Raw genomic sequence first — 22,100 nt, 5'->3', positions numbered from 1 at the left:
GACATGGCACAAATCCAGTTTGTAGGAATCTTTTGGCTTTTAAGAAATTGGCTTAAAACAAAACCAAAGCAATATGTGACCTGGGACATTAGAACCTATCTGTGGATTGGAAGTGGTCCTATTTGCTGTCTTTGGCATGCGACAGTGAGTTTCACCTTGCTGACCCACTCTGTGTACACAGAGTTTTAAGTGGCAGTGGGAGACAGAGATCCTCACCACAGGCACGCTAGGGGGCAGAACAATGACTCCAACCCTTTCAGCAGGTGCTTCTCACCAGGGCACAAAAGTCTGCTTCTGGCATTCAGAAACCCCCTCCCCAGCAAAAAAGTGGGGTACAATCAGAAAAGAGTTTGTCAGTTTGTTTTACCTCTTTGTGGCTATAATAAAAAAAAAAAAATGCCTTGTAAATCCCACATAGTACACAAGAGTGTCCTTTTTTGGGGGCCAGGAGGCACCTGTGACCTATAGTGGGAGTTATTTGGGCATATGTCATATGAGCATTTGTTTCTTCATCTGAAAAATAGTGTAATCGTATTTATATCCTTCAGTTCATTAATATTTGTTAATTACCAGGCATAGGGGTACAATGGTAACTGACGTGGTTCCTGCACTCTCAGAGTTTATGTAGCAAAAGTAGACCAATAATTAAACCAATAGTTAACTCATCACATTTGTACTAAATGCTGAGGAAAGAACAGGAGTGGTGGGAAGATTAGAAGTATGGTATGTAGAGTGTCTGGCATGAATAAATTAATGAATTTGCAGGTCAGGCAGTGGAGTAGATAATGATGATTATAGCTCTTAGGAAAGCTGCGTCCTAAATAAAAATTAAATGATTAAGCCATTATCCAAAATTTTGGCCATGAATACTATAACCTAAGTGGCAGGCGACCCTAAAGTATTGCTGGTCTGAATGGGAAAGAGAGAAAACAACAGCTCCCCTGGCTCTCCCTATCCCAACTCTCTCCTTTTGTTGGACTCCCAGGGTGGCCCAGAGAAGCGAAAGAGGAAAGCTAGAGGGGGGAAGCAGGTTCAGGGTCTAAAGTCAGACCAGGCAAGGGTGGGGTCCAACCTGGGGAGTTGCATCCTTTGGAACCAGTCTCAGCCCAGGGGAGGGGGTGGGGTGAAGGTGGGGCTTCTGACACTCAATAAGTGGTGACATTTTCATTAATTAAAAATCTTACTGTGATCTGAAACACAAAGGAGACCAGCATCAAAACTAGGTTACAATAAGCACAGGTTCTCAACGGATTCATTCTCTCTCTCATTCACCTAGTTATTTCTACTCAGTGTCAGCAAGGCCCAGGGCTAGGCATGGAGAATCAGAGATAGATGACATAGTCTGTGCTCCTGCGGAGTTCACAGTGCAGTGCAGGGAACAGATACATCAACAGAATGTCTCACTGAAGAATGGGGAGTGCTACCAAAGGGAAGCACAGGGGGCTGTGGGCACAAAGGGGGCACCTCACGCAACTGGGAAAGTTAGGGAAGGCTTTCTGGCAATGGTACCCCAAATGACATCCCCACTCACATGCACAATTCCAGAGATTCTACTAGAAGGCTGTCAAGAGCCATGCCTTCTGGCTGCACCAGCCTCCCAGAGTCCCCTGCTGCCCGATGCAGTGTCTGCAGAGCCAAACGCATCTTCCGCCACGCCTCATCCTCATCCGGCGCTGCATCCGACCCTCCAAGACTCCTGCAGGAGCCTGCCTTCCTTGGCAGGCTCAGCCAAAAGACCAACTCAAAACTCTTTTGTCAGAGCAAGCTTAGGGCGAGCCACCCAGCCCCATGTGCCACAACCCTCCCGGAGCAACTGAGGCTCATGTCACCCAGGGCTCTCAGTGAACACTGGCAGGGTACCTCCCATTATCTCCTTTGCTCAAAAGAAAGTGACCTTCTTCCAGGTGGCAAGCTGGAGGCTTTGCGGAATCCTGCTACTACTGCTCACTCTCAGCAGGATTCACCAAACCCAGGGATCTGAGGGTTGAGATGGGCCACCTTGTGGGTCAGGGGTATAGAGGGAAGAAAGGGAAAGCTTTGCTAGGTTTTCACTTCAGTGCAGGAGCCCCACTAAATAGTCTTTGGGGCTGCCTGACAGTCTGCTCCAACTGCTATGTTGGGCAGGGAGAGGAGGGAGGCCACAGGAGACATACGCTGGGGGCACACAGCTGCTGAGGGGGCAGTGGCTGCAGGCAGTGAAGGGAAAGGGTGGGGCCGTTCCCAGGGTTGGGGGAGAGGGAAGAGGCTGTAGCCTTCCAGGCCACAGCGCCCCAGGCTGCTCTGTGGGTAGCTGGTGGAGCAGGTGGGCCCAGGGGGAGAAGGGCAGAGAGCTGGGCTGTGGCCTCAGGATCAGAGCCCAGTCCCAGTGTGGGTGGGTATGCGACCACAAAGTCTAGCCCCTGCTCCAGCCCGGAGGCGGCGGGAGAGGGCAGGCAGCCTGGTCACAGGACAGGACGGGCCATGCTTCGGCTTGGAGAGAAGGGTCCAGCCTCCACTCCCGCCTCGGGGGAGAAAGCCTCAGCCCCAGCCGGTGGAAGATGGTTCATCCCCAAGCTCACCCCGGCCCCGCTCCCGGGAAGTGAAAGTGCCGGAGCGGCCGGACTCGCCTCTCTCGCTCCTACCTGTGGTCCGGGAGCCAACTTGGGCTCGTCCTCCTCCCTGGGGCCGTGGCGGTCCGGCTCCGCGGGCGCCTCCGGGGGCCCTGCACCCGCTCCAGCTTCCAGGCTCGGCGGCGGCGGGGGTTCGGGAGCCTGGGGCTTCTGTTGCCCCGCGGCTCGCACCCGCTCGCGCCGACCCGCGCCGCCGCTCGGCCTGCTCCGCCTCCGAGTCATGCCGCTGCTCGCGCCGATCCCTCGCTCCACACGCGTCGTCGCCGCCGCCGCCGCCGCCGCCGCCGCTCCCCTCGCAGGACAACAGCCAATATGGCGGCGCCCGGCTCCCCCCTCTGCTGCTGCCAGCAGGTCATAGGGCGCGGCGGCCGCGCCGCCGCACTAGCCCCCGAGGCTGCCTGCGCCATTTTGAATAAGGTCACCACCTGAAGTTCTGTAAGAGTGAGAAACTGGTGGACTCCCGGGATGCGACCTGTGCCAGGGAAGGGTGGTTGCTGTGGTAACCGTGCTGTACCGCCCCGGGCCTGTAATAACTGCCTGCTAAATGGATGAGTGAATTAATTATTTTCTAGAGTACTTTCACACCCACCATCTGACTCCTTGCAGAGTCGCTCCTCACACGAGGAGGCGGGTATGGTCGTTCCCATTTTGCAGCGGAGAAAAATCGAGGCCAAAAAAGGCGAAGTGGCTGCTCAACATCAGCCAGCCGGAACTCATGGGCTCGTGGATAGTTTGAGGTGAAAGGGACGAGGGAATGGTCTGGGTCTTTTGTTTGTAACGTATTGTCAACTAGGAGTCCAGCGTTCATTGCTTGGGACAGCAGAGTTCAGACCCCACTCCTGTCCCCAGTCTGGTGGGGAAAGTGGATAGTTAAATACACAGTTACAACCAGTGTGATGAGATGAAAATGACTGGGGCACATACTAGGTCAGTGTTTTCCCAAAAGTTGTGTGCAGGAGAGGATTTTGAGTGGTACACAAAGGAGCATTTAAAAATGTAATAATTATGTATTTAATTGTTAAAATGAGTTTTCCCTACTTTTTTGAATATATGAGATATGCACATGGTGCACATTTGTAGAAAAAGTTTTGAGTGCAATCTTTCTCATGCCAGGGCCAGTGGTACCCTGCAACTATGTAGTGGTTATATGTAGAGTTGCTCTTGGTATCACTAAGAAGACGGAATAATGACATTAGCCTAATTAATGGGAGCAAGGGCTATTTTGAGAAGCAGTGCTACATGGCCTTGGAGCTTTCCTTAAGTGCCAGGAACCTAAACGAAAAATACTTCATCTTAGGTGGCCAGGTGGCTCAGTCATTTGAGCGTCTGACTCTTGATTTCTGCTCAGATCACAGTCCCAGGGTCTGGATCAAGCCCCTGCCTCATGCTCTGCGCTGAACGTGGAGCCTGCTTGGGATTTTCTTTTTCTCTCTTTCTGCCCTTCTCCCTCACTCTCTGTCTCTAAAAAATGAAAAAGAAAAAAGAAAAATACTTCATCTCATTATGGGGATTAGTGCCATCATCAAAGATTTGAAGGATTTCAGGGTGATTCCCACTACATCAACATTGACCTCTTAGTTTGGACAGAATAGAAGCTAGATACTATTTTTCCCCCCATTTATTTATTTTTATTGTGGCAAAATATGCCCAACATAAAACAACGATCTTAGCCATTAAAAAATTTTTTTAAGTGTTTTATTTTATTTTTGAGAGAGAGAGAGAGTGAGAAGGGGAGGGGCAGAGAGAGGGAGACATAGAATCTGAGGCATGCCACAGGCTCTGAGCTGTCAGCACAGTGCCAGACACAGGGCTCAAACTCACTGATGGTGAGATCATGACCTGAACTGAAGTCGGACACTTAACCAACTGAGCCACCCAGACACCCCCTAATCTTAGCCATTTTTAAGCATATAGTTCAGTGGTATTAAGTACATTCATATTGTATGCAACCATTACCACCATCCATCTCCAGAACTCTTTTCATCTTGCAAAACTGAAACTCCATACTTGTTAAATAATTACTCCTTATTCTCCCCTCCCACAGCAGCCCCTGGAAACCACCATTCCACCTTAAAAAAAAAAAATTTTTTTTTCTGCACACCCCAGCCTCTGGTAACCACTATCCTACTTTCTGTTATGAGTTCAGCTTTTTTTTTTTTTTTTTTTTTTTTTAATACTCCACATGTAAGTGAGATCACGCAATGTTTGTCTTTTTGTGACTGGCTTATTTCACTTTGCAAAACGTCCTTCAGGTTCATCCATGTTGTTGCAAATGGTAGGATTTTCTCCTCTTCATCCTCCTCCTTCTTTTTAAAGTTTATTTATTGACAGAAAGAGAGAGAGAGAGAGAGCACAGAGCCTGCTCTGGGGCTGGAACTCAGGAACCATGAGATCATGACCTGAGCCAAAATCAAGAGTTGGGTGCTTAATTGACTCAGACACCCCAGGATGTTTTTCTTTTTTAAGGTTTAATAATATTCCTTTATATATATATACACACATATATATATATATATATGTATATACATATATATATGTATATATCTTTTTATACTTTTTTACATATATTTTTCATTCATATATATATATATATATATATATATATATATATGCCACATTTTCCTTATTGATGGAGAAGATAGGTGTCTTTTTTTTTTTTTTTAATTTTTTTTTTTAATGTTTTATTTATTTTTGAGACAGGGAGAGACAGAGCATGAACAGGGGAGGGTCAGAGAGAGGGAGACACAGAATCCGAAACAGGCTCCAGGCTCTGAGCTGTCAGCACAGAGCCCGACGCGGGGCTCGAACTCACGGACCGCAAGATCATGACCTGAGCCAAAGTCGGCCGCTTAACCGACTGAGCCACCCAGGCGCCCCAAAGATAGGTTGTCTTGAAGAATGACAGAGCATTATGGCAAACTTATTCTGGTAAGGACTCCAATTGCAGGCACTTTTTCAGAGTGGTCATTCTTGGATCATGTGGGTGCAGTTGTTGGCCTCTAATAGACAACTGTAGGTCTAGTAAGTGCTTTTTCTTCTATACCAAACTTCAGGAATAGTTTGTGTTCCTCTGGCAGGGGCAGCAGTAAACCTTTACTGTTTTGCTTCAGGAATATGTCACGTTCTGAACACACTTACTTTACAGGAATTTTTGACCAAATCACCATTCCATTGGCTATCAGGGTAATCTACTGTGACACTGATGACATCATTTTGATGGGCCTTGAGAACAGGAGGTAGGAGATACTCTGGATGACTTGGTAAGCATGATGTGTGTGCTAGAAGGCAGATAATAAATCTCACAAATATACAGTGGTCTGTCCAGTCAGTGCACTATCCAGGGGTCTAGGGTGTGTTGAGATATTCCCTATAAAATTAAGGACAAGTTGCTGTACATCATACTCCCTATCACTAATAAAAGAGGTACAATACTTGGTGGGCTTCTTTAGACTTGTGTGGCAAAATATACTGTATTTAGGTATATTATTTTACTTATTACTGGGTCACTTGAAAGCTGTCAACTTTAGAGGGGACCATACGAAGAGAGAAGGTTTTACTGGATCAGGTTGCAGAGTAAGTAGTTCTGCCTTTGGTCTTTATATTCAGGCATTGAATTTTGGAACAAAGTTATGCCCTCCTTTGGCAAGTAGCATCTCCTTTTGAGATGCTCCTGACTTGCTCCAGGAGTCTGGTGAAACTGGTTGTCTGACCGTGGCATACCAGGTTACCAGGTGACCTAAGGTACCATGTTATCTGATCTACCCAGCCATAAAGTCAGGGGTGGCCAGCAGTACTCTATTACCAAGAGGAGTGGCATATATGGCCTGGGTCCAAGCAAGCCCTAAAGGCACAAGTGCAGTAGGTTGTCTGAGCAAGTTGTTTACATTCCTCTCCTGTTACTGATATTCATGGTCTCATGGGGAATTGTTTACGATATAAGTTGACTGAGGAAGAAAAATCTAAAGCCCACTTTATAGATGGCTCTGCACAGTGTGCTGGCTTCACCCAGACTTCCTCCAAGAGAGCCTAAGGGACCTAGAAAAGGGAAATGTGCCCGGAAGCCCTGAAGTACAGACACACTGATTTCTGGGCATTGGATAATGGTTTAGTCTATTGGTCAGAAACTTGAATGGAAACAGACTGAAGGTTAGTGATAGTAAGTTTTGAGCAAGACAAATGTGCATGAACTACCCAGAGTGGCTTCAGAGCATTAAGTGATTTGTGTCTCAGGTGGACATTCACCAAAAGGGCCTCACTATGGAAGAACCTCTTTTACCCGGTGGGCAGTATGACACCTTCTGTGACTATCAGGCAGTCCCCCTTCCTAGCCATTTTGGGATTTTCTCAGTGGGTTTATGACAAAATTGGCCCAGCAACATGGACTGCTCCCTCCCATAGCTAGCCTCGCCGCTATCAGTGCTGAGTCTGGCAGTCAAGAAACCAGCCTAAGCCCCTGGGGTGGAACCTTACTTTGAGAAGACTAGCTAGCTATCTTCTGGTAGAGATTGCGTTGGATTGTGTGTTAGTTAGGGTTGGCCTCTGGCTGTGACCAACAATCCCAACGTGTTAGGGGTTTAACACCATAATAGTTTAGTTATTTTTCATGTTATAGTCCAATGCCAGTCAAAGGGGATTTGCTTCATGCACTTATTCAGGAATCCAGTCTCCTCCTATCTTGTGGCTGTCCCTTCATCCAGGTTCTCTCCATTCAACTAGAGGATGGGGAAGAAGACAGAGTGAGGGTTGCATGGGATGTTTTTATGAGCAATACCCAGAAATGACTATACATCATTTTCACTTCACGTTCCCTTGGTGAGATGTTAGCCATATGGCTCCACCTGATTCTAATCCATCCCCTCTTCCCAGGCAACCGCTGATCTGCTTTCTGTTTCTATGGATAATTTTGCATTTCATATAGTATGAATTGTTTTGCCTGAGTTCTCTTCCTCAGCATAATTACTTTGTGACTCATCTATGTTGTGGTATGTAACCATAGCCCATCCATTCTTACTGCTGAGTGGTAGTCCACTGAGTGGAAGTACCAGTTTGTTTATCCATTCAACAGAGATGAACTGTCAGGACAAACATTTCTCATACATTAAATTAACTTTTTGCCGGGCGCCTGGGTGGCTCAGTCGGTTAAGCATCCGACGTCGGCTCAGGTCATGATCTCACAGTCCGTGAGTTCGAGCCCCACGTCAGGCTCTGTGCTGACAGCTCAGAGCCTGGAGCCTGTTTCAGATTCTGTGTCTCCCTCTCTCTCTGACCCTCCCCCATTCATGCTGTCTCTCCCTGTCTCAAAATTAAATAAACGTTAAAAAAAAATTTAAATTAACTTTTTTGCTGCTCTGAGAACTGGAAGAAAATATTTTTTTTATGTCATGTTATATTATGTTATGTTATTTATTTATTTTTAATATGAAAGTTATTGTCAAATTGGTTTCCATACAACACCCAGTGCTTATCCCAACAAGTGCCCTCCTCAATGCCCATCACCCACTTTCCCCTCTCCCCCAACCCCCATCAACCCTCAGTTTGTTCTCTGTATTTAAGAGTCTCTTATGGTTTGTCTCCCTCCCTCTCTGTAACTTTTTTCCCCCCTTCCCCTTCCCCATGGTCTTCTGTTAAGTTTCTCAAGATCCACATGAGTGAAAACGTATGGTATCTGTCTTTCTCTGACTGACTTATTTCACTTAGCATAATACCCTCCAGTTCCATCCATGTTGCTGCAAATGGCCAGATTTCATTCTTTCTCATTGCCAGGTAGCATTCTATTGTATATATAAACCACATCTTTATCCATTCATCAGTTGATGGACATTTAGGCTCTTTGCATAATTTGGCTGTTGTTGAGAGTGCTGCTATAAACATTGGGGTACAAGTGCCCCTATGCATCAGCACTCTTGTATCCCTTGGGTAAATTCCTAGCAGTGCTATTCCTGGGTCATAAGGTAGGTCTATTTTGAATTTGTTGCGGAACATCCACTCTGTCTTCCACATCGGCTGCACCAGTTTGCATTCCCACCATCAGTGTAAGAGGGTTCCCGTTTCCTCATATCCCCGCCAGCATCTATAGTCCTGATTTGTTCATTGTAGCCACTCTGACTGGCATGAAGTGGTATCTCAGTGTGGCTTTGATTTGTATTTGCTTGATGATGAGTGACGTCGAGCATCATTTCATGTGTCTGTTGGCCACCTGGATGTCTTCTTTGGAGAAGTGTCTATTCATGTCTTTTGCCCATTTTGGAAGAAAATATTTTTAAATCAAGTATACAGTATACTGGAGCTACATCTTCTGCAACTGTGTATTTATATGTATATTTTTACATGCTAACTCAAAAGTGTATGAAAGCAGGACTAGCTTCCTAGATGCACAGCCTGTGTAGCCACTCAGGGCACCACCTTGAGAAGGGCTGTGAGCTTGGCTTAATGCCTTGCCTTTGTCTTCTTAAAATTTTTTAAAAATGAAGATTTTTAATTCCAGTATAGTTAACATACAGTGTTATATTAGTTTCAGTGTACAATATAGTGACTCAACAATTCTGTACATTACTCAGTGCTCATCATGATAAGTATACTCTTTAATTCCCTTGAACATCTTTTTTTCTTTTTAATGATTATTCATTTTTGAGAGACAGAGCCATGAGTGGGGGAGGGGTAGAGAGAGAGGGAGACACATAATCCGAAGCAGGCTCCAGGCTCTGAGCTGTCAGCACAAGAGCCTGATGCAGGGCTCAAACCCATGAACCACGAGATCATGACCTGGGCTGAAGTCAGACGCTTAACCAACTGAACCACCCAGACACCCCAATCCTCTTGAAATTCTTAATAAGATTTGAGTAAGGGACCTATGTTTTCATTTTGTGCTGGGTGTTACAATTTATTTTGCAGGTCCCATGCAAGAGCGTGTGTAATTTTTCAAACTGCTTTCAAACAGTCAAAAGTTTGAAGACCACTGGCTTCATCACTTAGGTCTGTAAGGGCTTGGGCATGGAATACAAAATCCAGGATAGTTTGCCAGTTTTACTTTGACTTACTTTCTTTCCCACCCAATGTGGTGGGTACAGAACTAACTAAGTTCTTGAGTGGAGAGGGGGACAGGGGAAATTCTAAGGGCAGTGCAAAGTGGATTACCACCTTGGCATTGTTTCCATCTGCACAGGTGATGTTGGGCATCAGTGGGCCTTCCACAGATGGGAAGCCAGCTTCAGCTTCATCCAGCCCCAATGCAGTTACTGAGCCTCACCCAGCACACCACCCTCATCCTGGCCAGCTTCTGGGAAGAAGTGATTCTACCAGAGGAAAGCGGATCAGGGCCCCTTCCTCCCCTTGAGTCCGGTAGTTGTACCTCAGGCTAACTAAGGACTTTCTTAGCACTTTTTGATGGAGGTAGCCAATTTTCCTGCCCTCTCCTTCAATCCAACTCCCTCTAAACTTGAGAATGGGCTTGCACCTTTGGGCAGGAGGGCCTGAGGCTGACTCCCCACTTCCCCCAAGAGGGAGATGGGGGTTAGAGGAGAAGAAATAAGGTTGGAGAGGATGAGAGCTAGGGTCCAGTGTGAAAGGTCTTGAAACCCAGGGTGAGATTTGGACCTTCTATGAGGGTGGTGGGGTCTAGGCACAAGGGAAGAATGAAAAAGGGTGTCTAGATGAGGTGCTCTGGAAGGGGAAGTGTGTTGCTCTAACCTTTCTCAAGCCCTACAAGCCCCACTGTTTTTTTGTTTTTTTGTTTTTTAACATTTTATTTATTTTTGAGACAGGGAGAGACAGAGCATGAACAGGGGAGGGTCAGAGAGAGGGAGACACAGAATCTGAAACAAGCTCCAGGCTCTGAGCTATCAGCACAGAGCCTAACGCGGGGCTTGAACTCACTGACCGCGAGGTCATGACCTGAGCTGAAGTCGGCTGTTTAACCGACTGAGCCACCCAGGCACCCCTACAAGCCCCACTGTTACAGTGACTCTAGTACAGTCTGAATGGTACAATTCTAACATGTTTTTTTCTAGGTAGTAAATAGAAAATGTCTTTAAGTAGGTTGCTTTATAGAGCAATTGGTTATAGTTCCTAATCATTAATTGAGTGGGTAAGAACAATTGAACCTATGTTACAGGGCCATGAGAGGAGACCATTGCGGGGAGACAGGAGAACTTTGCAGACAGTATTGAAGAACCTGAACTAGCCTGGGGTGTTCGGGAAATAAATCTCTTAAATGGAGGAGAGACTTTCTCCTCCTCACCACCCCATCATCCATCTGACTTCCAAGTCTTGTTGATTCTGCCTTCAAAATATCTACTCCAGCAAGGAGGAATCTGTCCATAAATTCACCTGTGCAAGAAATATAATTAAAGTTTTCTTTTAACTCAACTTAATTTCTATTTTGAACTCCCATTCTGTTGGAGTGGCAGAAACTTAATCTCAGCTAATTGAGGGTTTTACCCCTTCCCTGGAGGTTGTTTTGGGGCCCTGGAGCCTTATCTAATGTGTGTGTGTGTGTGTGTGTGTGTGTGTGTGTGTGTGTGTGTTGGGGATCTAGTTCTCAATGTCATCTGTCTACATAGACATTCATGGAGATGTCATTGGTGCTGCTGGTTGCTGCTGAGACCTGCCTGTTCTCACTCACTCATCTGCTAGAGACCCCAGCTGTCTTCCAGCTGCAGGCCACTCTTGCCTGTGGGACTAGCTAGGTACTTTTTTGCCTAGATGTGCCTTGGAGCCATCTCTGTGATAGGTGTTGCTGCTTCCCAGGGCAATGTTCCTCTCTGACCCTGGGTTTTCTGCCCTGTACTCCAGCCCCTGTGTACTCTCATCACTTCCCTCCATCCTCCTCTTTTGCACTCCCTTTTCTCCAGACCTCAGAAGCCCTCGTTTTGGGGTCTCTGGAGGACCCTCAGTAGATGGCACTGTCTTCCTGACTAGGGTTCTAAACATACTAAAAAATGAAGCAAAGGAGAGGTGGGTGAAGGCCAGGACATTGCCTAATTGCTGACAAAGACCAAGGTGGAGCATTTTCTCGGTGTGGGTAACTGAAACCCTGAGCTAGGCAGACACCTTCCTGTCCTTCAGTCATGGCAGTGCTCGACTGGGTGGGCCTCCCTCCGAGAGTCCCTGAAGGGGCAGTGGATGTGGCAGATCATAAGAGGAAGAAAAGCAGAGCTGAGCAGAACATGCACTGTATTCTTCCCAAATACATAAATCAGATGAGTTCTTCTCTCCCTCAGGCACAGAAGTATCCTATAGGCAGAGCCTCTTCTCCTGGGCCAATTCTCCCCACCTCCTCTTACTCATGAATTTCGCAGAAATCAGCTAGGTCTGAGATTTCTCTCCTTGTCCCTAAGTCCTTTTTGAAACCAAATCCAGTAATACTTGAAAATTTTCAAATAAAACTAAAAAAAATGTAGACAGATTTCTATAATGAATCCCTTGCAGTCATCATTCAGCTTCCACAGTTATTAACTCATGGCCAGTCTTGCTTCATCTAAAACTGTCACCCCCACCCCCAACTCCTGTATTATTTGGAACATGTCCAATACATCATACCAGAAAGATTTGTTTCTGTCCTGTCACATCCCACTCCCGAGGGGCAATGATCACATCATGGACTAGCTATTTGAAAGGAGCTGGGGGATGAATTACCAGAAAAAAGAAAAACAAAGGGTCACATTATAAAAACATTATCCTGCCATAGCAGTAAGGCTGTTTTCATTTTTCTTACCACTGTTGGAAGTCCAGGACTCATCATTTGTCTCTGGCAACAACCTCATAATTAGCCTCCTTGTTGCTTCTCTCCCTCTGGATTACTGGTGTTTCTTCAAGTGATGATTCACATCAGAATCCCTTGGAAAATGTTAAAATGCAGATCCCTGGGCCTCTTTCCAGCCCTGTTGAATCACAGTTTTTGAGTGTGGGTTCCAGGTGTGTTCTACAAGCAGCCTGGATGATTCTGATCCACACCCATGCTGAGAACTGCTGTTCCAATTCAGCCTCCATGCTGTCCCCAGATTGTCTTGAAATACCAAGTGTGACTATGTCTCCCCAGCTTAGGACCACCCAGGAGGCCCCGCCCCCCCGCCACCCAGGGTAAGTTGCAAGTCCCCAAGCCTGGTATTTAAGGGCCCTCATGAGCTGGCCTTTGCTTGTAGCAGCCTCTATCCTCAGCACTGTTTTCCTTGAACCCTGGGTTTCAACCTTTCAACCCCATCTTACAACCTTGTTGTGCTCAAACACTATATTCTCTCCTTTACTCCTCCTGGGTCTGGTAAACTTATACTGACCATTCAACAGCCAGTCCAAGGGTGTCTTTTTCTTTGAAGCCATCTGTGACTCACTCCTCTGTACGTTGTAGGCTTGGGACTCAAACATTTAGATTTCAGTCCAAGCTCGACCACTTAATGGCTATGTGACCTCAGGAAAGGCCTTGATTTCTCTGTGACTCAGTCTTATCATATAGAGAATGGGGATAAAAGTAGTGTCCCATGGGATTGTGACATATAAACCAAGACCTTAGTACGCTAGGGAGGCAAAACTACCTCCATCCTCTTAGGGTCTCCAGCTGAGCCAGAGAACTAAATTGACATGGGACAGATTAATAGGAGAAAGTATATAGATTTTCACATGTGCATGGGAACCACCACAGGAAATTGAAGACCCACAGAGGTGGCCAGGCCTAAGTGTTTATATAGTAGGTTGAACAAAGAGAGGCAATTGTGGAAAAGTAACTAAAATGGCAAGACTAAAGATAAGAATTATTTTAACAAAATCTATTTGTACAGATTTCTCTTGGCCTCAGTTCCCTGTTTCTGGTGATAATAACATTTCTCTACTCCTGGTATAGGCAGACCATCTTTCACATGGGAGTTTTATCTCCTGCTTTCAGGAAGTAAAAGGGAGGTCAGAGTTCCTTTCTTGTACCTGCTGTTTTTCAAGGGACTATAGCTCAATAATCCTTATGCCAAAGAGGCATATTTTTGGGGTGGCATATTCTGCTCCCTTCAGCACAGAGCCTGGCACATATAGTAAGATGTTTGTAAACAAAAGTGTCCTAACAAGATCTTGGCCAAGAGAGAGTTAAAGGCCAGAGCATTCTGAAATACTGTGATAACTAATATAGCCTGCCCTGTCAGAAGTCAGCTAAACAGTGATTTATCATGGAAACAACAATGAAGTCATCACCATTATGTTGGCCAAAAATAGCTCCACTGCAGTGCATTCTGACTCTTAAGTTTGTCCCTCCAGCCCCCTGCCACCCACTGCTCTAGAGAGAATTTTCTAATAGTATGATAATGTTGTAACTCCAGGTTTTAGTAATTTTTCCTAAGTGGCATTCCATGTCTGCACTTTTGACCAGTGTTCGGTTTTTAAATTCTCTGCAGACAGAAATAGTCAAACTGAAGTAATAAGAAGAATTCTTCTACCTCACCGGAAATGAGGAAGAGTCTCATCTGCACTTCTGAGAATACATAGTTGTGGTAGGAAATCATTCAGATTAGGGCAGAGTATGGATGGGGAGTCTTCAGGGGGCAGCCCACTCTCACACTCCCCAGTCCCACTATTATTTCTTGGCTTCAAGTGGGGCCAGTAGATGAGAGGACTAGTAGTCTGCAAGAGATGTGAGCTCCAATGGGCTTGGAGCCCACACCCAGGGACCTGAGTCTGTGGGAAGTAGGGATCCTACATTGCTCATATCCACCATGCCCATTACATTGGCTTCTTGACAAGTAGTTAATTCAGGGTGGCTTCCGTGTAGCCACACATTGGGTATGTGATGAAAACTTCTATTCAGGATGCAGGCAATAAGGGGTGTGTCTGCAGAGAATTTAAAAATAATAACACCAGTTAAAAGTTGGCCTGTAAGAAGGTGGCTTCTTCAGAGTAGTTAATTGGCAAGAGGGACTGTTTTAGTAACAAATTACACTAAAACTTAGTGGCTTAAAACAAAAATAGACATTATCTCACATCATTTCTCTGTGGGTCAGGAATTTGGAGCAGCTTATCTGGGTGTTCTGGCCCAGGGTCTATCATGAGGTGTAGTCAAGATGTCACTCAGGGCCACATCATATGAAGGCTTTGATGGGGCTGGAGGATCTTCTCCCAGGATGGAGCCAAGATAGCTCATCACATGGCTATTGGAAGGAGCTTTGGTTCCTCACCATGTGGGCCTCTCCACAAGGCTAGTGGAATGTCCTCCTGACTTGGTGGCTGGTTTCCCTCAAGTAAGTGATCCAAGTGATAGCAAGGCCGAAATGCAATGCCTTTATGACCCAGCCTTGGAAGTCACATGTTCTCATTTCTGCAGCATCCTATTGGTTGCACAGATCAATACTGTTCATTGTGAGAAGGGACTACACAGGACCATGAATACCAGTAAGGAAGAACCATTAGGGGTCATCTTGGAAGCTGGCTGCCACAGGGCTGCTGTTTCATGCATCCTTGGATTACCAAGATGGAGGAGAAAAGAAGAGGTCCCCCCACTCCAAACACAAAGTATTATACGAAATGTAGATACATTGTTCAGCTTGAGAAAAAGGAAAGTGCATCTTCAGGGTCAGGAGAAAGAGGCACATCATTGTAGCAAGTGAGCCTTGAACACCTGTGAGCAACAATGAGTGAATGAACTTTAGGAGATGGAGTGCACACATAACCTCATGATGCCATAAGATATATCCAGTCTCTGGGCAACAACTTAGTGCACAGCAACCTTCACCCACATGGTGTCATGCTGATCTATTAAATGGATGACATCATGGTGATAGGAATAGCTTAGATTCCTCCCCATTCAAAAAAAAACCCCAACACATTGCATGTCCTTTAATGTTCCTGTTAACTGGGTTGGGGCCCTACTTACCATTCCAAGAATGTCTTCCTTCCCATGGTGGGTCCACAACTTTGTTGCCCTGGTCATCCTGGGTGAAGGTGTTTACAGGATAGGACCCTGGAAAGCTTGAAGAATCTCCAGAAGCACGTTGATTTCTCTGGATGTTACTGCTTCCAGAACCCCACTGTATGGTGTGGGGAAGTCTGTTCTGGTGTAGCTGGAATGCCCTTAGGCCCTTAGGAAGCTGGGTCTCTGCCACCATCGCACAGACTGTTATCGCTTCTGTATATCAGCGGCTCTGGGAGGAAGAGAGCAGTGGGTCCAGGAATCTGGCTCACCTTGGCCATCTCCTTGAAGAAGGAAGCAGTTCTCTGTTAGAGCCTCCAGAGACTCTGATTTGGTCTGGACCACACTGGTGGCCTTGAATTTGAGGCACTTCTTTTCCTCTGTTCCAAAGCCCACTCTCATTTTCTATCCAAGAGGTGGTACATCCCTTGGGGAGATGAGAGGAAGCTAATGTGGCTACATTCTTTTCTGTAGATAAGTCTTTGCAGTTAGTTACAAGGATGACACCCTCCCTTCAGAAATCTTCTTGGAGAGCACCTTGTGTTAGAAATGTCCTATGCTTCTAGCCTGGTCCTCCAGGGCTGAGGATTTCCACATCCAAGGTAGCTTTTCACAGAGCTTGGGTTATGGAGGGGGCATTTTCTTTCTTCCTCTTCTTCTTTTTAAAATGTTTATTTATTTTTAGAGAGGGAGGGAGAGAGAGAGAGAGCAGGTCAGAGAGAGAGGGAGGGAGAGAATCCCAAGCAGGCTCTGCACTGACAGCACAGGGCTTGAACCCATGAACTGTGAGATCATGACCTGAGCCAAAATCAAGAGTTGGATGCTCAACCAACTGAGCCATGCAGGCACCCCTATAGATAATTTTTTAAATTTATTTTTTAATTTATATCCAAGCTAGTTAGCATATAGTGCAACAATGATTTCAGGAGTAGATTCCTTAATGCCCCTTACCCATTTAGTCCATCCCCCCTCCCACAACCTCTCCAGTAACCCTCTGTTTGTTCTCCATATTTAAGAGTCTCTTATACTTTGTCCCCCTCCCTGTTTGTATTTTTGTTTCCCTTATGTTCATCTGTTTTGTCTCTTAAAGTCCTCATATGAGTAAAGTTATATGATTTTTGTCTTTCTCTGACTAATTTCACTTAGCATAATACCTTCCAGTTCCATCCACATAGTTGCAAATGGCAAGATTTCATTCTTTTTGATTGCTGAGTAATACTCCATTGTATATATATACCACATCTTCTTTATCCATTCATTCATCGATGGACATTAGGCTCTTTCCATACTTTGGCTGTTGTTGATAGTGCTGCTATAAACATTGGGGTGCATACGTCCCTTCGAAACAGCATACCTGTATCCCGTGGATAAATACCTAGTAGTGCAATTGGTGGGTCATAAGGTAGTTCTATTCTTAATTTTTTTGAGGAACCTCCATACTGTTTTCCAGAGTGGCTGCACCAGCTTGCATTGCCACCAACAATGCAAAAGAGATCCTCTCTCTCCGCAGCCTCACCTACATCTGTTGTTGCCTGAGTTGTTAATGTTAGCCATTCTTACTGGTGTGAGGTGGTATCTCATTGTGGTTTTGATTTGTATTTCTCTGATGTCGAGTGATGTTGAGCATTTTTTCATGTGTCACTTGGCCATCTGGATGTCTTTGGAGAAGTGTCTATTCATGTCTTTTGCCCATTTCTTCACTGGATTATTTGTTGTTTGGGTGTTGAGTTTGATAAGTTCTTTATAGATTTTGGATACCAACCCTTTATCTGATATGTCGTTTGCAATATATTCTCCCATTCTGTCGGTTGCATTTTAGTTTTGCTGATTGTTTCCTTCACTGTGCAGAAGTTTTTATTTTGATGAGGTCCCAGTAGTTCATTTTTGCTTTTGTTTCCCTTGCCTCTGGAGACGTGTTGAGTAAGAATTTGCTCTGTCCAGGATCAGAGAGGTTTTTGCCTGCTTTCTCCTCGAGGATTTTGATGGCTTCCTGTCTTACATTGAGGTCTTTCATCCATTTTGAGTTTATTTCTGTTTATGGTGTAAGAAGGTGGTCCAGGTTCATTCTTCTGCATGTTGCTGTCCAGTTTTCCCAGCACCACTTGCTGAAGAGACTGTCTTTATTCCATTGGATAGTCTTTCCTGCTTTGTCAAAGATTAGTTGGCCATATGTTTGTGGATCCATTTCTGGGTTCTCTATTCTGTTCCATTGATCTGAGTGTCTGTTCTTGTGCCAGTACCATACTGTCTTGATGATTACAGCTTTGTAGTATAGCTTGAAGTCCAGGATTGTGATTCCTCCTGTTTTGGTTTTCTTTTTCAAGATCGCTTTGGCTATTCGGGGTCTTTTCTAGTTCCATACAAATCTTAGGATTCTTTGTTCTAGCTCTGTGAAGAATGATGGTGTTATTTTGATAGGGATTGCATTGAATATGTAGATTGCTTTGGGTAGTATGGACATTGTAACAATATTTGTTTTTGCCATCCAGGAGCATGGAATATTTTTCCATTTTTTTGTGTCTTCTTTAATTTCTTTCATAAGCTTTCTATAATTTTCAGTGTATAGATTTTTCACCTCTTTGGTTAGATTTATTCCTAGGTATTTTATGTTTTTTGGTGCAATTGTAAATGGGATCGATTCCTTGATTTCTCTTTCTGTTGCTTTATTGTTGGTGAGTAGGAATGCAACTGATTTCTGTGCATGGATTTTATATCCTGCCACTTTGCTGAATTCATGAATCAGTTCTAGAAGTTTTTTGGTGGAATCTTTAGGGCTTTCCATATAGAGTATCATGTCATCTGCGAAGAGTGAAAGTTTGACCTCCTCCTGGCCAATTTGGATGTCTTTTATTTCTTTGTGTTGTCTGATTGATTGCAGAGGCTAAGACTTCCAATACTATGTTGAATAACAGTGGCGAGACTGGACATCCCTGTCTTGTTCCTGATCTTAGGGGGAAAGTTCTCAGTTTTTCCCCATTGAGGATAATATTAGCATTGGGTCTTTCATATATGGCTTTTATGATCTCGAGGTATGATCCTTCTATCCCTACTTTCTTGAGGGTTTTTATCAAGAAAGAATGCTGTATTTTGTCAAATGCCTTCTCTGCATCTACTGAGAGGATCATATGGTTCTTGTCCTTTCTTTTATTGATGTGATGAATCACATTAATTGTTTTGTGGATATTGAACCAGTCCTGCATCCCAGATATAAATCCCACTTGGTCGTGGTGAATAATTTTTTCAATGTATTGTTGGATTCAGTTGGCTAATATCTTGTTGAAGATTTTTGCATCCATGTTCATCAGGGAAATTGGTCTATAGTTCACCTTTTTAGTGGGGTCTCTGTTGGTTTTGGAATCAAGGTAATTCTGGCCTCATAGAAATAGTTTGGAACTTTTCCTCCATTTCTGTTTTTTGGAACACCTTTAAGAGAATAGGTGTTAACTCTTCCTTAAATGTTTGGTAGAATTCCCCTGGAAAGCCATCTGGCCCTGGACTCTTGTTTTTTGGGAGATTTATGATTACTAATTCGATTTCTTTACTGGTTATAGGTCTGTTCAAATTTTCTATTTCTTCCTGTTTCAGTTTTGGTAATGTATATGTTTCTAGGAATGTGTCCATTTCTTCCAGATTGCCCATTTTATTGGCATATAATTGCTCATAATATTCTCTTATTATTGTTTTTATTTCTGCTATGTTGGTTGTGATCTCTCCTCTTTCATTCTTGATTTTATTTATTTGGGTCCTTTCCTTTTTCTTTTTGATCAAACTGGGTAGTGGTTTATCAATTTTGTTAATTCTTTCAAAGAATCAGCTTCTGGTTTCATTGATCTGTTCTACTGTTTTTTGTTTGTTTGTTTCAATAGCATTAATTTCTGCTCTAATCTTTGTTATTTCCTGTCTTCTGCTGGTTTTGGGTTTTATTTGCTTTTCTTTTTCCAGCTCTTTAAGGCATAAGGTTAGGTTGTGTATCTGAGATCCTTCTTCCTTCTTTAGGAAGGCCTGGATTGCTATATACTTTCCTCTTATGACTGCCTTTGCTGTGTCCCAGAGGTTTTGGGTTGTGGTGTTATCATTTTTATTAGCTTCCATATACTTTTTAATTTTCTCTTTAACTTCTTTGTTGGCCCATTCATTCTTTAGTAGGACGCTCTTTAGTCTCCCAAGTATTTGTTACCTTTCCAATTTTTTTCTTGTTGATTTCTAGTTTCATAGAGTTGTGGTCTGAAAATATGCATGATATGATCTCTATCTTTTTGTACTTGTTGAGGGCTTATTTGTGTCCCAATATGTGGTGTATTCTGGAGAATGTTCCATGTGCACTGGAGAAGAATGTATATTCTGCTGCTTTAGGATGAAATGTTCTGAGTATATTTGTTAAGACCATCTGGCCTAGTGTGTCATTCAAAGCCATTTTTTCCTGTTGATTTTTTGATCAGATAATCTGTCCATTGCTGTGAGTGGGGTGTTGAAATCTCCTACTATTATGGTATTACTGTCAATGAGCTTCTTTATGTTTGTGATTAGTTGACTTATATATTTGGGTTCTTCCACATTTGGTGCATAAATATTTACAATTGTTAGGTCTTCTTGGTGGATAGACCCCTTCTTCATCTCTTGATACAGGCTTTATTTTAAAGTCTAGAAAGTTTGATATAAATATGGCTACTCCGGCTTTCTTTTGTTGACCATTAGCATGATAGATGGTTCTCCATCCCCTTACTTTCAATCTGAAGGTGTCTTTAGGTCTCCAGTGGGTCTCTTATAAACAGCATATAGATGGATCTTGTTTTCTTATCCATTCTGTTACCCTATGTCTTTTTATTGGAGCACTGAGTCCATTGACGTTTAGAGTGAGTACTGAAAGATATGAATTTATTGCCATTATGTTGCTTGTAGAGTTGGAGTTTCTGGTGGTATTCTCTGGTCTTTCTAATCTTTGTTGCTTTGGTATCTATCTATCAATCTATCTATCTATCTATCTATCTATCTATCTATCTTTTTCTCCCCTCGGAGAGTCCCCCTTAAAATTTCTTGCAGGGCTGGTTTAGTGGTCACAAACTCCTTTAATTTTTGTTTGCTGGGAAAACTTTTTATCTCTCCTTCTATTTTGAATGACAGCCTTGCTGGATAAAGAATTCTTGGCTGCATATTTTTCTGATTCAGCACATTGAATATATCCTGCCACTCCTTTCTGGCCTGCCAAGTTTCTGTGGCTAGGTCTGCTGCAAACTTGATCTGTCTTCCCTTGTAGGTTAAGAACTTTTTTCCCTTGCTGCTTTCATGATTCTCTCCTTGCCTGAGTATTTTGTGAATTTGACTATGACATGCCTGTTGATGGTTGGTTTTTGTTGAATCTAATGGGAGTCCTCTGTGCTTCCTGGATTTTGATGTCTGTGTCTTTCCCCAGGTTAGGAAAGTTTTCCACTATGATTTGCTCACATAACCCTTCTACCCCTATTTCTCTCTCTTCCTCTCTCTTCTGGGACCCCCTATGGTTCTGATGTTGTTCCTTTTTAATGAGTCACTGATTTCTCTAATTCTTAAATCATGCTCTCTTGCCTTAATCTCCCTCTTTTTTTCTGCTTCATTATTCTCCATAAGTTTGTCCTCTATATCACTGATTCTCTGTTCTGCCTCATCCATCCTTGCCACCGTGGCATCCATTCGAGATTGCAGCTCAGTTATAGCATTTTTTATTTAATTCTGACTAGTTTTTACTTCTTTCATCTCTGCAGAAAGGAATTCTAATCTATTTTCGACTCCAGCTAGTATTCTTATTATTGTGATTCTAAATTCTGGTTCAGACATCTTGCTTGTATCTGTGTTGGTTAAGTCCCTGGCTGTTATTTCTTCCTGCTCTTTCTTTTGGGGTGAATTCCTTTGTTTTGTCATTTTGAATGGAGAAAAGGAATAAATGAGGTATAAAAAATTAAAATTTTTAAAAAATATATTAAAATTAAAAAATTAAAAACAAACACACAAAATAAAATAAATGATGCTAGATCCTAGGTGTGTTTTGGTCTGGGTGTTGAAAGTGGCTTGATAGATTAGAGAAAAAAGGAGGAAAAAAGAAAAAAAAAGGAAATCGTTTGAAAATTTGAAAAAATGAATACACTGAAGTAGACTAAAATGAAATGATGGAAGTAAAATAGAATTTTAAAAAATTTATACAAAAGTAAAACATATGGTAAAAAAACATTAAAGAAAAAATATTTTTAATAAAAATTGAAAATTAATTGAATTTTTTCTCTTTCTGTATTCAAGAAAAAGAAACGAAAAAGAGAAAAAGAAGAAAGAAAGAAAGAAAATTGAATAGTTGGACCAGCTAACAGACTGAAATACAACTGAAATTACTTTGTTTTCCCCTAGAAGTCAAACTATAAAGTGCTTCATAGTCCATAAACTAAGCAGGCGGTGAGACTTGTGTTCTTGAAGAGCGAGGTTGGCCTAGTTGGGCGGGGCTTAGTGTAATGTCTCTGTTCTCCACTAGATGGCACTGCTAGCCTGCTGGGGTGAATTGTGGTGCTTGTAGGTGCATATGCACATGCGTGGCAGTGGTGAAAATGGTGTCACCCAGCTACCCAGTCTCTAGTTTCAGAACTCTGTTCTCC

General features: G+C 43.6%; 1 protein-coding gene and 1 long non-coding RNA gene across 9 annotated transcripts in view; one reads left to right on the top strand and one right to left on the bottom strand.

Moving 5' to 3' along the window:
- Positions 1-2,891, bottom strand: part of FAM193B (family with sequence similarity 193 member B) — a 31,485-nt gene extending 28,594 nt beyond the window's left edge. For 5 of the 6 annotated variants that reach the window (XM_042991415.1, XM_042991404.1, XM_042991436.1 and 2 more), the window contains exon 1: positions 2,622-2,891. In XM_042991415.1, the coding sequence (XP_042847349.1) occupies positions 2,622-2,831 (210 nt within the window). In that variant the 5' untranslated portion in view covers positions 2,832-2,891. The other variant, XM_042991474.1, reaches the window with a different exon arrangement.
- A 149-nt stretch (positions 2,892-3,040) lies between these two features.
- On the top strand, positions 3,041-10,961 carry LOC122240261. Of its 3 annotated transcripts, none has more exons than XR_006219730.1 (4): positions 3,041-3,346; positions 5,755-5,869; positions 9,501-9,581; positions 10,720-10,961. It is a non-coding gene; the product is annotated as an uncharacterized LOC122240261 (long non-coding RNA). The 3 variants fall into 3 exon arrangements; XR_006219734.1 differs by lacking the exon at positions 10,720-10,961 and adding an exon at positions 9,772-9,900; XR_006219731.1 differs by lacking the exon at positions 9,501-9,581.
- Positions 10,962-22,100: the final 11,139 nt, after the last annotated feature.

The sequence above is a fragment of the Panthera tigris genome, chromosome A1 (genome assembly GCF_018350195.1).
Source record: "Panthera tigris isolate Pti1 chromosome A1, P.tigris_Pti1_mat1.1, whole genome shotgun sequence".
Taxonomy (NCBI): Eukaryota; Metazoa; Chordata; class Mammalia; order Carnivora; family Felidae; genus Panthera; species Panthera tigris.
Note: the sequence above shows the minus strand (reverse complement) of the source record. Positions and strands in the feature narration are given on the sequence as shown.